At 32.2% G+C, this 17706-nt stretch overlaps 1 protein-coding gene across 4 annotated transcripts in view; it reads right to left on the bottom strand.

The window, feature by feature from the left end:
• Positions 1-17706, bottom strand: part of LOC129916306 (ras-related and estrogen-regulated growth inhibitor-like protein) — a 77255-nt gene that overhangs the window by 16435 nt on the left and 43114 nt on the right. For all 4 annotated transcript variants that reach the window (XM_055996167.1, XM_055996169.1, XM_055996166.1 and 1 more), the window contains exon 3: positions 9876-9932. In XM_055996167.1, the coding sequence (XP_055852142.1) occupies positions 9876-9932 (57 nt within the window). The remainder of the gene's footprint in view (positions 1-9875; positions 9933-17706) is intronic.

The raw sequence follows: 17706 nt of genomic DNA, 5'->3' as shown, positions 1-17706 counted from the left end.
AGATTTAATACAGATGTATGAGAGTGTATAAGAAATTATCAAAGAGGGTCACTGTGGCGTATGTGTGATATTTTTTTTGCCGAAATTCTTCAATGGTTGATACCAGAGATCAGAAATAAATCTCAACCTTTTGATAGGTTTTTTAATAAATCTTATTTGTTGCCATTTTCAAAAAAGGTCATAAAATAACCTTTATTTAAAAAAAAGTCGTTCAAGTTCTGAGAGAAACCTTAATTTTGTATTTTTTTATGTTTCGGTTAACCAGTGAGATTTTTCGCAGAGAGAAAAAAAATAAATCTCATATGCAAATTTGTCAATTAGAACATTGGTCTCCTGAAATATTCGAAATTGCATTGGTTGTGCTTATCGTCCCAGCGCAGCAGCGACTTAAATCACAGTGGAAACCGAAACTATTTAAAGTAATCAGAGAGAAACCGATTGAACATGAAGGTTTTTTTTTTGTTATTTCTAGTCTCTGGTTGATACAAAAGTTCTTTTCGCTAGAAATGTAACAAAACTAATTGAACTTTTGTTCCCATTTTCTAATGTTACGATAAACTTAGAAAAGTCCATTACCAAATTACCAAATCTAGACATTTCACAAGCGACCAAAATCTGAATTCTGGAATTTGGTTCGTAATAAAACTCATACAAGGCCTTATGGTAACCAAATATCGTAGTTTGGATTTGAAAAAAAATGTAGAACTAAAGAAAAATACAACATTTTAAACAACATTAGGAAGGAATTTCTTAGGTTTCATTATTTAACACCGTTTTAAATTATCTCAAAACAAAACCAAGTATGCCATTTGATTGTTTGTATACAAATGGATTTTTAGAAAAAAAAATTTGAAAATCGTCAAAGCCGTTTTTTTTTTAATTAATTTTTTATATATAAAAGTTCTCTAACATTAAAAAAAAAAAAGTTGTTATGCCATTTTTAAGAAAATGTTATTCAATACATAAAAACGAGTTTTCTATAAAATTCATCAACCCGTTTTCAAAAAAATTGATTTTTTTTAAATAAAATTTCGAAATATTTTTAAAAGTCCAAAAATGTATTTTTTGAAAATGTTGTAACACTTTTTTAAATAATAAACTTTTCCTTCTAAGTTTTTTTTTTGGTGAAACTCGCTGTGGCAATTATGAAGAAAGAATTCATAAATATAAAAAAAAAAGGTTCTATGACATGTACCTTTAGTAACAGTTCAAAAAATATTGTTATCTTACTACACACACAAATTTTAATCAAAATCTTTAGAACCGTTTTTTAGAAAAAGAAACTTTTCTATTTCTGACAGGTACCGGTAAAAACAACCGAAAACGGTCCTACAAAAAATCAATTTGTCCTCTAGAGAATTACCCAAATCTGTTAACTAGCAATCTTGAAAAAAAATCGCTTTACTACTTAACCCTCTGTCGGCACACGGGTGCGAATTTGGCATGACAAAAATAAAAAGTGGTCACAAAAAAGTGTCTTTATAAGGGTGAAAATACATTTTTTTGGAATTGCAAATACAATATTCGAATTCCTCGGAAAATTCTACATTAATTTCATACATGATTCTCTATAAAATAGTGAGACCGAAAAAAGTTCCAGCTACATGAAAAAGTATAAACCAAATTCGCAAAAAAGAGGTGTGCCTACAGAGGGTTAAGACTGCAGCTCGAGGTTCATACAGACGAACAGATAGACAGACAGAATTGCGGGACCCAATTATTTTTGCATTCTTCACTTCAATCTTTTGCATTTATTAAATTAGTTTTGATGCATTTGGAAATCAAAAGCACCCCTTTGCAAATCAAATTCATCTCTTTTTGAAGTTAATTTTTTTTTTTTAATTTCATGTCATTATCAATGCAAAAGGACAAATTCAAAAGGGTGAGGTTCATATGAATGCATAAAAACTTTGCACACCAGCACTAAATGTTCTAAAGAATACAAAAAAAGTAGATGAAATTGATCCGTTAACATAAATGTCAAGTCATATGTACTTCCATAAATTTAATTTATTTAAAATTCCATTCTAATACCGTTCTTCAACCTTATAATTCTCATAACTAACTGTTTTCCAAGTTTACCAAAGTGACAAAACACGCTCACTCAGATGTCGATCACATGACACCTTCTGGCCTTTTAAATTAGAAACCATATCATGCAATTTTTTTTTTTCTAGAAAATACAAAACATAGAATATATTTCACAACAAAAACCATCAAGTGAAGTCAACTTTTTTTCATCCATCCGTGAGATATATTCTCTTAACCACTGACTGAAATCTCGCATGCGCCATGAAATTCTTCAATTCTTCACACACAAGAAACCGAGAAGAACCCACATTGCTCTATCATTTAATTTTTTTTTTTTATTTTGTGCAACACTTCCATTCCTTGAACAAAACAACAAAACAAAAAAAAAAAAAAACAATAAATTATTTCCTTACCAGACCGTAACTAATCTTCGACTTTGTCGCAACATCCATGCATCGCCCTCTAGTTTCGTCGAGTCGAATTAATTGGCTTAAAAGCATTTTGAGCGCGTTTTTCATTTCATTTCCCCCCCAATCCTTACCTCTGTCCGATGTCGTTGATATAAACAAACAGATCTAAAGAAAAAAAAATACATCAAAAATAACTGAGAATGATCTCCCGCAAGCATATCCTCTCGAGTTACAGTTCGACCTGCTTTCGTGCCTGCGTCCCACATTTAGAGCGAACCCTCTCATTGCCTGATGGTGCCTGTGCTTCACGCTAAAAAGATAGATGGATAGATGCAACCATCAAATGGCATCCTCAATGCCATTTGAAATGGCATCTGTCATCGCGTCTTTATATCGGATTTGTGCGGTGGTAGTGGTGAATTTAGACTGGCATGGCGCTATATCATATTGCCGGGCTCTTTCCTCTCTGGCATCACCTCATAAATTTATTGCAAATTGCCCTATTCTTGTGAGAGGGTATTGCCAGATGAGTAGTTTCTTGCATTTTCGTAAAGATAAAAGAGAAAAAAAAAATTTGACAGTTCAACATTCGTGATGTAGCCGCACATCACGAATGTTGAACTTTCAAAAGGAGTTATAACGGTGTTTTTATTTCAAATTTTCTACGAATTATTCCGTTTGACATAAGCATTGCCAGATATTCAAGAAGATAAATAAACTTATGATTGAGCTGCTTATCATTTGACGTTATTCTTTACTGAAGAATGACGTTTCTGACAGAACACGCAGGGATCTGTCAAACCCGAATTTTGATGATTGCAAAAATGACGAGTGGAAGCTAGCTTTTTTTTAAGTACCTAAAGGCAAACCTGGCAACATCCTCAAAGTACGATGGAAATAGTTCCATGCGGCATTGTAGGGTAACACTTGTTGCTATGGGAAGTTAGCACCTCGCACCAAATTGATGGAAGTTAGGTAGGTCGAGTTGTCGGTGTCGTTGTCATCGTCACCGTCACCCGATCACATATCCCACAACATTTGCAAATAATCATTTAAAGCCACACACACACACTTACACATAACCAACGGTCTTTACTATATAGCTGCGCTGCGATGCTCACAGCATTATAGAGCGGCACTAAATTGGTGGCGGCAGTCAGCCGCAGATTACTATTGTGAAGAATCTGAGACCTGTCTTCAAGATCGTTGCATTGGAGATGATGATGATGATGATGATGACGATGAGGTAGATGATGGCGTAGCCGAGCGTTTGATTTTGCGGTGACTTGGGTGACATAGCACCTTATAGTTCGTATAGTCTTGTGCAACCCAATACACTCTGAACTGACTTGGTAAGCACCAGCAACCAATTTTCAATTTGAATTGATGTGGAAGAATATGATCGTGTAGGGTAAATTGGATGATTGGATGATCTTGCAACTTTATACGAGACATGTTGGCTCTGGGAATCAATCATTTGTCAATGATCTCATAATTTTATACTATTTTGAGACAGAGCGGGTGGGCTTGTCAGTTAGTTAGGTTGTCAATAATAATGATAACGGACACGAGGTGAAATATAAAACAGTGAAACAGAAATATATTTTTTTATTTAGGTGGTTCAAGTTTCGGAGACCTCAGGGATTTCAGCAATCTCTCAGTCACATGAAAAGGATTCTATATCAAAATTCTTCAATTTTACTGATACAAAAAATACTTTAGATTTGCTTTATCACTTTGGAAAAAAAAACTGTATTACGATGATGGAGAAATCCAAAAAAAAGTGGTTTTCGTCATCACGTTCGTTTGTAAATTTTTGACATACCTATATTTTTTTTTCTTTTCCTTTTTACAACTTAACCATATCTTTTAATTCCAATAGTTATTTAAGATAAACACACTTTGAACTACAAGAGCAAGTGCGTGCGACTCAGACCCAGTCGTGCATTTTATTTTTTTTTTTTCTACCTTTTGTTTTTTTCTCGCAAAGCCTTTGTTTTGAATTAAATTTTGTTTAATAATTTTGAATGTTTCCCGAGTAAAAATGGAATTCCGTAGAACCGCACCATGATCAAAAATCTATGGAAAAAGTTACATAGAGATTTTATTTTTTACTGATTTTGATTTTACTCGAAGATTTTCAAAAGAGCCGTTTAAAGTATTTAATTAAGAAGGATTTTCGTGAAAATTGACAACCAGTTTTTTTTTTTGTGATTTCTTTTTTTGCTCTTTTCTCAAAAACGTAGTTTTTCGACTATTTCAATTTGCCTTACAAACGACTTTATTTAAAATGAGTATAATCAATATTTTTCTTATAATTTTTCAATAAAATAGCTTTAATTTCAAATAACGTAACACAAACAAACTACATTGGAATGTATTTTTTCTTTATTTTATACTCATAAAAATAATTAAGTAATTTTAAGACACGAAAGGAAAGATAAAATTAAGAAACCAGTTTTATTTTATTTTGCAAAATTTGAGAAAATAATCTTTTAAGATACAAAAGTTACAGATTTTTTAGACGTTCTAGCCTAGTCAAAATCGTATTTTTTTAGCTTTAAATAAACGTTTAATACTTAAATAAAAATATTAGCTAAAAAAACAGTGTGTCAAATAATTTATTAAACATTTCAGGTAATATATTCTTAATTTGAGTTTTTTCAGAATCGAAGAAATGACAGATTTTTGGAACGCCATAGTCGAGCCAAAATTGTACTTTTTGAACTTTGCCTAGCTTTTCAAAGCTCAAAAATAATTTGCATTAAAAAAAACTACGCTAAATGATTTCTGATACATTAAAGATTATATGTTCCAAATTTGGTTTAATTATTTCAGGAGACAAAAAAGTTACAGATATTTTTAAATACCCAAATCAAGCGAAAATCGTAGTTTTTGAACTTTGACTAGTTTTTAAAAGCTTAAAAACAATTTTAATTTCAAAAAAAAGTAAGTTGAATGATTCGTTATATATCAAAGGCATTATATTCCAAATTTGAAGCAATTATCATGAAAGACAACAAAGTTACAGATTTTTGAGACGCCTAAGGCCATATGGGCCCACTGTGCGCCGCACCACGTACGCACAGTGATCAAAAATTTCCTCACCATGATAAAACATTTCTACTCCACCGCAACTCGTCCGTACCATGTTGAAAAATGTCTAAACCACCGCCGCACCACCGCCGCACCACTGCCGCACAACGTCCGCACCATGATCAAAAATTCTATCCTCGAACTTATATGCCGACTTTTCACTAGTCGATTTTAGCCGTACGATATGTCGCACAGCTTGAGACGACTAGGATTATTCTATAGGGATTGTCACCTGCAACTTACGTACACACGATTCGAAAAGCTTAGCCACACGGCAAAAATCGACTCGTGAAAAGTCGCCATTATAGAAATGTTTAAATCATCTTCGAAGTTATTTTGACATAAATAAAAAACTGCCAGCTCGTACAAATTTGACTAGGTGGTCGAGTGGTTAAGGCGTTGGATGGCTAATCAAAAGTGCTTTGCACATGCGGGTTCGAAACTACTTCTCGTCGGATACCTAGTTTTTTTTTTTTTTCATTTTTCAATACAAAATTATTTATAGAGGTGTGCGAAATTTTTGATATAAAATGAAAGAGTGCGGCTGTGGTGCGGTGATTTTTTCAAGAAACGGCGATGGTGCGGCCGTTTTTACCGAGATTTGAATATTAAGTTCAGACTATAATTCGGATATAAGTTTTGAAAAATTCGACTGTTAGATAAGCAAAAAATTCTGTCGTTGTCAAAATATTTTATACATTTTCAGTATTTAATGAATTTAATTTCATGTGAGTTACAAAAAGATTCTGTTTTTTTTAAGTTTTTTTTTTAAGTTTTTTTCCACTTACAAATTTCAAAACCTGAGGACTTAATAAACAGTTATTTATTTTTTACGTGTCAAGGAAGTATTTTGTGCATGCAATACAATTATCGTACTCTCGCATGAAAATCATTTAAATGACAAGCGAACAGTTATTGTATGAGTATGTGTCTAAATGACAAAACTTCCCAAATTCTGATTATGAAATCGTTTATTTCAAAAACAATTAACTTAAATAACCTAATTTTTAAATTAGTTTTAAGTGTATAATTCTAGCTTTTGAAAAAAGTATCATTCATAGCCATGCGCGTAGGAAGGGGGGGTCCTGGGTGGGCCAGGCCCACCCTAGAAAATCAATGGCCCACCCTAGAAAAACCGACAGTTCTACGGAACTTTTAGTCTGGTTTTAGCTCCCACTAACATTTTTTTTTAATATCGCTTGCTGAGAATTATAGGGCTGTATGTATGTTTAATAATTTAATTAATTTTTTAATTAAAATTAATTTTTAATTAAATTTAATTTTTTACAAAATTAAGATCTTTGGACGTCAAATATCTTTTAAACGGTTAGATAAACGAAAATGGTGTCAAAGGCCTTTTTTGTAGAGCGTTCAATTTCCTACAAGAATATGTAAAGAAACCTGCTAAAAAGCCGATTTATAAAAACATGATTTTTTTTTAGTAGAAGGATAATATAAAAAATGGAAAATTGCGAAGCGAAGGACCTTTCCGTCAATACAATGATTTTATATTTGGTGAGTATATTCTAGAGATGTCTGGCAATCTATCGGAGTATAAAATCAAAAAAAAAATCGATTTTTTTGAATCAGCCTTGTGTTTATGTATATTTTTCTTAGTCAGCGATATGTATAAATACCCCGTTTATATGAGCAGTCTAAAAGGTCGTATTCAATAATTAGCTTTTTCAATTTAGGCCGTGTCTGAATTGCGTTAAATAGTTAACAGCATGTAAAATTTTTGACACTACTGAGGTTAATAAAAAATTTTCAGCTGTTAAAAATTTATTGGGCTCTCGCACCGCACCTGGTTAAATTTGAGTTAAATTTTTTTTGCAGATGCTTTTATTTTTTTTTTTCTTATTAAAAAGGAGTATCATGGCAGAAAAAGGCAGAAAAAATTCTAAATTTTTTTTATTAAACTCAATAGTGTCAAAAATTTTACACGTTGTTAACTCTTTAACGCAATTCACACACGGCCTAAGACAGTGTATGAATCGGGTTAAATACTAAGCCAAGAATATATTTTTGACACTTTTGAGGTGAAAGGATAATTTCAGTTGTCAAAAATTTATCCTGCTCTAAGAGCCGGTTTAATTTTTATTTTCAGAGAAAAATTTTTTTGCAGAATTTTTTGAGTATTTTTTTCAATAACTAATCAAAAACTGAAAATAAAGAAAGAAAATTGAAAAAGTAGTACAAAATTATGAGTGTATATTAGGAAATATTAATATTTTTCAATATATTTCATTTTATTGATGATGAAAAAAATTGTTAGTTACCCATTAATGGCAACACAAAAATAAAATGCACATGACAACGCGTGTTGGAAGTTTGTAAATTGTTAATATTTATACTTTTTTTTAAATCATTATTTCTTTCGATTTGCAGAAAAAAAATATTTATCTACGTTAAAAATGTATCCAAATTCACACAGCTAAATTGAGCTAAAGATAATGTTTTATTCACCAGACATTCAAATGTCAAAAATGTATCCTCTGCTACATATTTAAAATATGGCTTTAGAGTCATATAGTCACCCGCATACAACAACTTTTAATTACAAATTTTTATTTTTATATGTACCTACACTTCTGGCTTAATTTTCAAGAGCACCTTAAACAAAAAAATAATGCAAATAAAATTGAAAACTTGGTAAGGTCAATTTTTAAAGCTAATCGCTGTCATAATTTGCGACTGAATTCAACTTTTGTGTCGCTCAAAATAAAAGTGATGTAACTCCATCCAATTGCATTTCGATATAACAAACTTTTAAAAAACAGAGTACCATATTACACTAAACAATATAAAAAGAAAAACCAGTAACTATCAAAAATATATTGCGTGTTTGGAGTTGATTCCTTTTTATATTGAAAGATATTAACAAAATACGATACCATTGAACAAAAAACACACATTTTTCAAAAAAAAAAAAAAAAAGAGTTACCGATTACATTACCGATCGAATATATTATTAAAAATACCGATCGAATATATAATTAAAAATAAACTTTTTGCTAATTTTAAGTTATTAAAACAACAGAGCGTGGAGAATTATTTGCCAATTAAAAGAGCAAAGTAAATAAAATGCACGACTGTGTCACGTAGTTGCTGTAAACTAATACTTATGTTAGTTTACAGATTGTAAGGGCTTCCTTTATATAAATTTCAAAGAAATTTTGTCGATGTTGGGGAAGAGCCGACATTCAGGGCAAAATTTTGTTAAATAATTTTTTTTGTTATTAGACTTTTTTGAGAAAAACTAAAAATGCAGTTTTACGTTTGCAAAGTTTAATCAAAATCGTTAGAGCCGTTTTCCAGTTATTTGGTATAACTTGAAGAATTTGTATGGGGGTACACTTTCTAATTAAGGTAGAAAAAGAACAAAAAAAAAACAACTTTCAAAAAAATTGCACACTTATGGTTATGGCTTCAGGTCGATGATAACATCTGGCCCACCCTAGATAAAATCTCTAGCTACGCCCATGTTCATAGCTGAAAGTGTTGCCGTTGTTTTTTAATAATTTTTTTTTTTTATTTTAAGTATTTTTTTAGAAAACTGCCCCTCCTACCAAAACGGGGGAAGATAGACCCCCCTCTAATAGTCAACAATGATTGCATTTAACCCCTCTACAAAACGTCATTATCAATCCTTTGTTCTTAAGTTATCGTACTTTCCCCTCAAATGTTTCTGTTTTACTTGAGAAAAACCAAAAATTCGAACAAAAGCTAGATTCAAATGGCCATTCTTCTGTTAATTTTCAATGAAAAAATTTTATGATCCCAGAATTTTGAAGGAAATTAAATGTCCTTTTTTTCTTTAGAGCAATGTTTATGCCTATCTCAACCCAAACAAAATACACAACCAAAAAAGCAAAAAAACTCAAATAATCGAATTTTTTGATATTTTTTTTATGATTGTTTCGACTATTTTGGTATGGACATTTTTTTTTTTTCAATTTTTAAAAAACATTATTCTAATAGGAAATTTAATTCTCTACAAAGAGTTATAAGAGCAATATATCAAAATTTTGCTTGGTTTACGAGATATATTGAAAAAACCTAAAAAAGGGCTTTTCAACCCCTATCTTCCATTTCCTCCCTCTCATCTAATAGCACTCCAAGGTTTTGTCTTCTATTATTACCCATTGAACGATTCCTGCAATAAAAACCCGTGAACATTTTAGTTCCTTTCTGTTCGACATAATCAATAGCCTAATAGGAACAAACAAAAAAGTACGTATACGCCCCAGTGAACATTTTTTCATTTCAACTCTACAAAGAAGTACATTTATATAAAATTACATTTACTATAAAATAATATAATTTCAAATTACTCACCACCAGTTGAACTGTATTCACCAATATACCGCTTCGTCAAATATCTCACAGTGACAGCTGAAAAAAAAAATGAAAAGGAAAGTCAAAAATAATTTATCACAACAAAGTGTATAAAAAAATTAATTCATAAAACTAACAATTATCAAGATTTCAATTTTCAACACACAAGCACACAAAATTATAATAATTGAAATTGAAATTTGTGTATGCAACTCCTTCAAAAAAAAAAAAAAAAACTTTTACAACAAAAGGGGTTAATTATTTAGGCAAACAAACAATAATCACACATCGTTGAACATATATTGTAAAGATGCACATCTCTAAGCAATCAACTAGCATGTACAACAGCCCCCTTCTATACACGCAACATCATCAATTTTATTTTCACCATTATATGCACAGTATAAACATGCATAGAAGACGCGTTAAGTTCCAACGCGTCAGCACTTTATTGGAGAGTCAACACATTCTGACCTTAGACACCTATAATTACAGCTCTAATCAGTTTCAGTTTGTGCGCATGCGCAGAGGTCAGACATTTATAATTTTTACACACCAACACACACTCTCAAAGAAATTCGTACGTGCGAGTTAGATGGGCTTTTTTTGTTTGAATTTTTAAAAGATGAAACATAGTTGTTTGGTGAATAAACATGGCGGATGGGTGGCGCTGTTGATGGTTTGCCATCGTCTACTAAATGGGATGGGAAAAAGTGAGGACTAAGGGGCGGCGATGGGTTACCTAGTTAAGAGATGAAGGCTCTGATTGAGAGTGAAAAATTTATTAAAAGTGATTGTGAAGTGAAAGTGTGCGAAATGCAAAAGTGATTGTTATAAACGGTTTTTTTGTTGTTGTTATTTTCCTTCTTCTAATCACGGGTGATGATTTGGAAGGGAGACTTTCAAAAGGTAGTAAACAAATTAAAATCGTTTTCAATTTCAGTTTTGTGACATTAGAGGTCATGGTGGTTGTCAACTGTAATAGTTAAGGGCGTGTAAGCATTGGTTCTATTTTTAACTGACAGATGGAATTACCTTTTGACATAACATGAAGTTATGACAAGGTTCACTTTTCTACTTGAATTTTTTTTATCTTAATAAAATCATGATATTTTGTGGACTTACCCACCGAAAAATTTGTCCCGTTTTTCTTTCTTAAAATCGTGAGAAAATCTCCAAAATAAATCGAAAAACATTATCTCCAAGGTCTGAAAAGAGGTTTCACATTGTTTGAACCTTTTCATTGATCACGATGACAGCATAAAAGTGGAACACTGGAAGCCTTCCGACAACAACTCAACAAAGGAGTGTCTGTCTTGAACAACAAGTTGCCATAAAATGTCAACAAGATGAAGTCCTCCAGATCAACAAAAGATTGATCGTGATTTGGCTACCCAACATTAACTTAAAATTAAATGCTCTGAGCATTGACCTTTGAAGCTAAAAATATCTTAAAATATCTTTTCTTGTCGAATTCACCACAACGATCGTTGTTGTGACGATCGATGAGAAAAATTCCAAAACAAAAATGTATAACAACTCTTGTTGAATCTGGGTATTTAAATCGTCTTCTGTAGTTAAAAGCCATGTAGAGAGTGTGACAAGCAATAAATGACACCTCTTCGACTGACTTAACTCTTGAGGCAGTTTAACCGGCGCCAATTGTATTACCATAGTAATAATTACAGAGATGACTTTGGTAAGTCAACTACAACACATAGTTTGGAGTTGGTTGGTTTTGTTGGTTTTCTCATATTCAAAGAGCTCAGACAAAAACCAACCCAACAAACTCCAACGATAACAAGGGGGTTTATATGTGTTGCTCTTCTCCTGTCATAACAACCGCGACATCTTGCGGCGATCGGAATTATGCTAATGAGAATGAAACGGAATGAACGATCAACTTTGCGATAGTGATCAGAGGCGCGCGACTACACTTCACTTGTTCTCTTGTGTTTGTTTTTTTTATTTTTGCCTCACCCCAGGTACATGTTTTCAGAAGATTACACAACTTTCTTTGACATGTTAATGCATAGGTACATGTATCCATAAGAAAAACAGTAACAACACATTAATCTGACGTCTGGTATGACAGATATGAAAATAGCAAGGTGTCAAGATTGTTACTAACTTGACAAATGTCAACTGGAAGACGATGAAAATTCCATCAAAAAGGCTAAATATGTTGCTGAACGTCATGTCCTTGTGTTACTTTTGACATTTCAAGGTTAATTTCAGGTTATAAAATGTGTAAATGTGTATTTACATAATTGTAGCTTATTAAAGGGGCGGACTTAACAAGAATAAAGTAGTAAACGAATTGTAATACTTTGTACATCTACCTACTAGTGTTAAAGGATGATAATGGACGAATGTTTAATTGGCAGTCAGGTAAAAACAAGTCCAAAAATATGTCGAATTTTCTTGTTGTTTTTTACGTTTAATAAATCTGTACTTGGTCAGGGGAAAATGATCATTAAACGTGCTTTTAATTCCAATTAACTAAAATAAAAATATTTATTATTTAAAATTAGTGTACAAAATGTTTAATATTTTTTTTAAGACTGCTATTAGGGCTACCTTCGTAGATTTTGAAAAAGAGGTCATTAAAGAGGATTTCAAGAAAATAAAAAGAGACATCCACCAGAAATGTTCCAAAACAAAACTAAATAAATGGAGAACAGAAATTTTGAAGTTTGAATATTAAAAAAAAAAAAAAAACTCAATATCAGAAACGAGGCAAATACAAAAATTTGCACAGTTTTTAAACAGTTGAGGTAGGAATTGTTGAAACAAAGAGGAAAAACGTCTCTTTAGAATCGAGAAGGTAGGCTAGTAAAATGCTGTCAAAGAGACCTCATTTATATCCAATTATAACAAGTTAAGTGGAAGTTATGAAGGAGAAGATGAAGGAAGGTACCCTTAGGCTAGGCGCACACATGCGATTTCGATCGCGCGATTATTCAGTCGCAAATTAGATGACAAGAATTTCAATGACTGTAGACACAATTTTCAAATTTTTAATCGCGAGAAGCATGTGTGTTCACAGTCATTGAAATCCTTGTGATCCATTTTTTGCGACTGAATAATGTGCGCCTAGCCTAACTCTTGCGACTTAATTTGTTCATGGGATGGCTAAGTGTGATGACAAAAATCATGATCACTGATCGTTTTGGTCTTAAAGAATGTTGGTTTTAACCTACCATGGTCAGAAACCTGAGTGAGCTGGGTAAAGTAATGATGTTAGTGGCCGAGTAAGAATGCTCAATGTTTTCCTTATAAGGGCTTGTCAAGCCGATGGACGGACGCCCACTGCCCTGGACATACTATTGGACTCCATGAGTCTTAACTACAATTATTCTGGCTGAACTGTTTTTTATTTTCTATGCATACTTCATTGTCTTCATCCGCAAACCTAATTTTATTGTTCGTTGTTGTTTCAAGGCATTCTTTCTTGATTGATTGATAAGTTGCAAAAATAAAACAAATTGACTTTCATTTGAGGTTAGAATTCAACGAGCAGCTTTAAACTTGCATTATGTTCAATTTTATCTTTTAACTTTCGAAAAACTTTCGTTCGATTTTAACTCCCAAAAAGAGTAAAAGAAACAAAATAAAAGGATTAAAGCATCGCGAAGGAAAAATCGATCTTTGGCACAGGATTACATATTCCAAACAAAAATTTACTCCAATCAATTTAATTGTTAGCAAATATTTTGGGAAAAGAGGACGCAATTATATTACTTCAAATTTATAATTTGTATGGGTAATTATCTCATTTGCATTAGTCCAAATAGGCTACAATACGGATATGGATATTAAGGGACACGATCAAGTTCTCTAGCAACTTTGGCACTACACCCTTATTTACAGGAAACAACTCAGGCCATTTTCGACCGCCCTCTAACTTCCACACCAAAGAAGACAGAAATTTATAAAGTTCTAAAGTTTGGTTTCAAATTTGTATTAATAAAATTTTTATGGGATCGGGTCAAAATTCTGGTTTCAAAATTCTGCTTTTTCAGCGAAAATTCTGTTTTTCAAAATCCTGCTTTTTAAAATTCTGCTTTTCAAAATTCTGTCAGCATTATATTTGAACAAAAAAATTCTGCTAATTCCGTTTTTTTTATATAGCAAATGCGCTGGCTAAAGAAAAATACACCTCATTAATGTAATTCAACATAGGTACTTTCCTAAATTTTTTTATTTAAGTGTAGCAAATATTTTTTTAAATGCATATACTGACTTTATTTCAAATAAAATATGTATACTAATTGGGACCGATGTTGTATATTCCTTTTCTTATTAAAATTTTTGAATATTCATCTTTATTTGATAAATTAATAAATTTTTAGTTATTTTCGGAAATGTTTAATATTAAAAACCTTTTCTTAATATTTTCAAATTTATTCATTTATAAAACAAAAATTAATTCGCATTTAAAAAACTGACAAATTATGTAGGTAAGTAATCAAATAAGCAGATAATTTTTCAAAAAGATGATTTTACAGAATTCTGCAAAAAATTAAAAAAGGGTTTGGAAAATGTTAAAAAGCGCGCGCTTTTTAACATTTTCCAAACCCTTTTTTATTTTTTGTAGAATTTTGAAAAGCAGAATTATGAAAAGCAGAATTTTGAAAAACAGAATTTTGAAAAACAGAATTTTGAAAAGCAGAATTTTGAAAGCAGAATTTTGTAAAGCAGAATTTTGAAAGCAGAATTTTGACAAAAGAATTTTGACCCGGCAGAATTTTGACCCCAACCCAATTTTTATTGTTTACTTGGCAATTTTTCAAATAGGTATCTTTAAAAATATGTAATTAACCCCTTGTTACCCAAGATCGTAAATTTTAAAATTAATAATGACAATCGACTGGGGTTTAACTATAATAAAACACCTATTTTTTTAAAATTCAATAAATTCGTTATTTACTTAGTTATTTCGATATTTAGGGAGTAAAAAAATAAGTTTAAATAATTTATTTTTATACACAATTGCAAAAATTCAAATAAAAAACTATCTAATATTTATTTTTAGGCACTTTCCTAAAATCCAAAAATAAAACCCTGTTGGTTTATCCAGAAAAACTATTTTTTCTGAATTTCGTAGTTTTTATTGTGATATCCTTTTTTTAAAGTATCCATTGACACCATTTTGCTATTTTAAAATCTGAACAAAAAAGATTCGTTATTTCGGTAGAGCAAAACCAATAAAATGTTTGCACTTATAGTAATGTACAGTCTGCTTTAATCAAAATCAAATCCGTTTGGTGATGGTGCATTATGATGTAATTTTTTATCCAACATTTACCTAAATTAACAATACGTGAAAACGTTTTGTTTCTTTTGCAACAAAAACTAGCTGCAGTTGTAAAATTGTTTGCCAGACTTTTTTTTCTTTGTCTTAAACTTCATTAATTTGCTTAACCAAGTGAACATCCGGAGCATAATTTTGTAGAAAATAATAACCAGCTCAATTTAAAACAAGAAGAAATTTGTTTATTTCTGTTTAAGAACAATTAGAAGAATGAAAATATTTAAAACATAAAATTCAAAGTACGTATGCAAAGCATACTTTTCTAAAATTCAATTTGAAAAGTGTTTCTAAAAACACAGTGTAAATGTATCTCCAACACTCCTCCTCATTTACTCAACTAGACCACATCTTTCACGAAGCATCTTGTGTCTTCCAGCTGCCAATGGTTTTGTAAGTAAATCAGCAAGCATTGATTCTGTTGGACAATATTTGCATACTACGTTCTGTTTCTTGATAAAATCTTTTACGAAATGATACCGAGTATCTATATGTTTGGTTCTATTCGAAAAATGTTCTTCTTGTATCAATTTCAAGCAGCTTTGGTTGTCTTCGTATATAGTCGTTGGACCACATACATTCTGCTGCATTTCTATCAACAAACGTCTAATCCATGATGCTTCTTGACACGCCTCTGATAATGCAATGAACTCGGCTTCAGTAGACGAAAGTGCTACGCAAGTTTGTTTACGACATGACCAGCTCACTACACCACCGTTTAGCTTAAATAAGTAGCCACTATTGGATTTTCGGTTGACTCTATCCTCGGCCCAATTCGCATCCGCATAACCGTGAAGAAGTCGATCTTTGTTGTTTCCGGTTTCACTTAGTAACAACTTTACCTTTGATGTGCCCTTGAGATATTTAACTATCCGTTTGAGCTCATTCCAATCGTTTTGTTTGGGTTGACTGACCTTCTGTGCCAAAATCGAAACGCTTGTAGATATGTCAGGTCTTGTGTTCACTGAAACATATAGAAGGCAGCCAATTAGTTTTTGATATTTACCGTTATCCATCAAAACTTCGGAATCATCAATCTGCTTTCCGTAATTTGGGTCCATTGGAACTTTTGAATATTTTGAGTCGGCCAGACCAAAATCGCTTGCTATTTGCTGGATATAGCTTTCTTGATTTAAACTATAGTTACCATTTTTATCTTTGTCAATTTTTAAACCCAAAAAATTCTTAATGTCACCCAAATTCTTCATTATAAACTTTGCTGATAGTATCTTCTCCGTTGAATGAATCAAGTGTTTTGATTTGCTCGCCACAATGATATCATCAACATAAATTAGAATGAAGCACCACTCACCCTTCTCCTCCTTCGAATAGAAACAAGTATCAACGTTGCTTTGAAGAAAATGAGCACCTATGAGAACTGTATGTATTGCCTCGTTCCAAGCTCTTGCTGCTTGTTTCAGCCCATAGATGCTTTTCTTCAACAAACATACCAACTGCTCCTTTCCTTCGACTTCAAAACCTGGTGGCTGCCTCATGTAAATTGTTTCTTTTAAGTCACCATTCAGGAATGCTGTTTTGGCATCCAAGTGTTGAACGACAAACCCTTCTATTGCAGAGATAGACAATAATATTCTAAATGTCGTTATCTTAACAACTGGTGCGTATACTTGATCGTAATCAGTGCCATATTTTTGTGAGAAACCCTGGGCAACTAGACGAGCCTTAAATCGCTTTCCATTGTCATTCGAATTCGTTTTTAATTTGAAAACCCATTTACTACCCACAGCAGTTCGGTCTTTTGGCAACTCACATAACACCCAAGTCCGGTTTTCTTTCAATGACTCCATCTCATCTTTCATAGCATCAAGCCAATGTTCTTTCTGATTGCTAGACATGACCTCCTTCAGGTTCCTTGGTTCCTTATCAGTACATTGTACAACATTTACTTCTTCGATTAGTCTAATCGGTGGAACCCCTTTATTTGATCTTTCAGAACGCCTAATGCTAACATCTGGTGGAATCACATCAATTTCTTGCTGTTCTAGAACTGGAGCCTCTTGTTGATGAGAAGTACTTTGCTCAACATCTTGTTCTATAGTGTCAGGAGGAACATCACTTGGTTTCAAATTAAAATCCGTTTCTATCTCCACATATTCTGGCTCACTTTGCTTCTTTTGACTAACCTCAATTGATGCTGTGTTGGATACCCCACTTTCCAGTGTTTCATTGAAATCTACGAACTGAACATCTCGACTTACAACTACTTGCTTATTTGACGGATTGTAGCAGCGATAAGCCTTCGACTGTTCATCATATCCAACAAATATCATTTGGGCAGCAGTTTTGTCTAGCTTTTGTCTCTTTTGAGCTGGAATATGAACGAAACATTTGCAACCAAATATTTTGAAATGTTGAATACCTGGCTTCGAATTATTCCACCCTTCATACGGAGTTACTGCTGCTGCTCTTGTCGGTAAACGATTTTGTATGTAATTAGCAGTTACAACAGCTTCTCCCCAAAACATGTACTGCAAACCAGCATCTAACAACATACAA

This window comes from Episyrphus balteatus, chromosome 3, assembly GCF_945859705.1.
Source record: "Episyrphus balteatus chromosome 3, idEpiBalt1.1, whole genome shotgun sequence".
Taxonomy (NCBI): domain Eukaryota; kingdom Metazoa; phylum Arthropoda; class Insecta; order Diptera; family Syrphidae; genus Episyrphus; species Episyrphus balteatus.
Note: the sequence above shows the minus strand (reverse complement) of the source record. Positions and strands in the feature narration are given on the sequence as shown.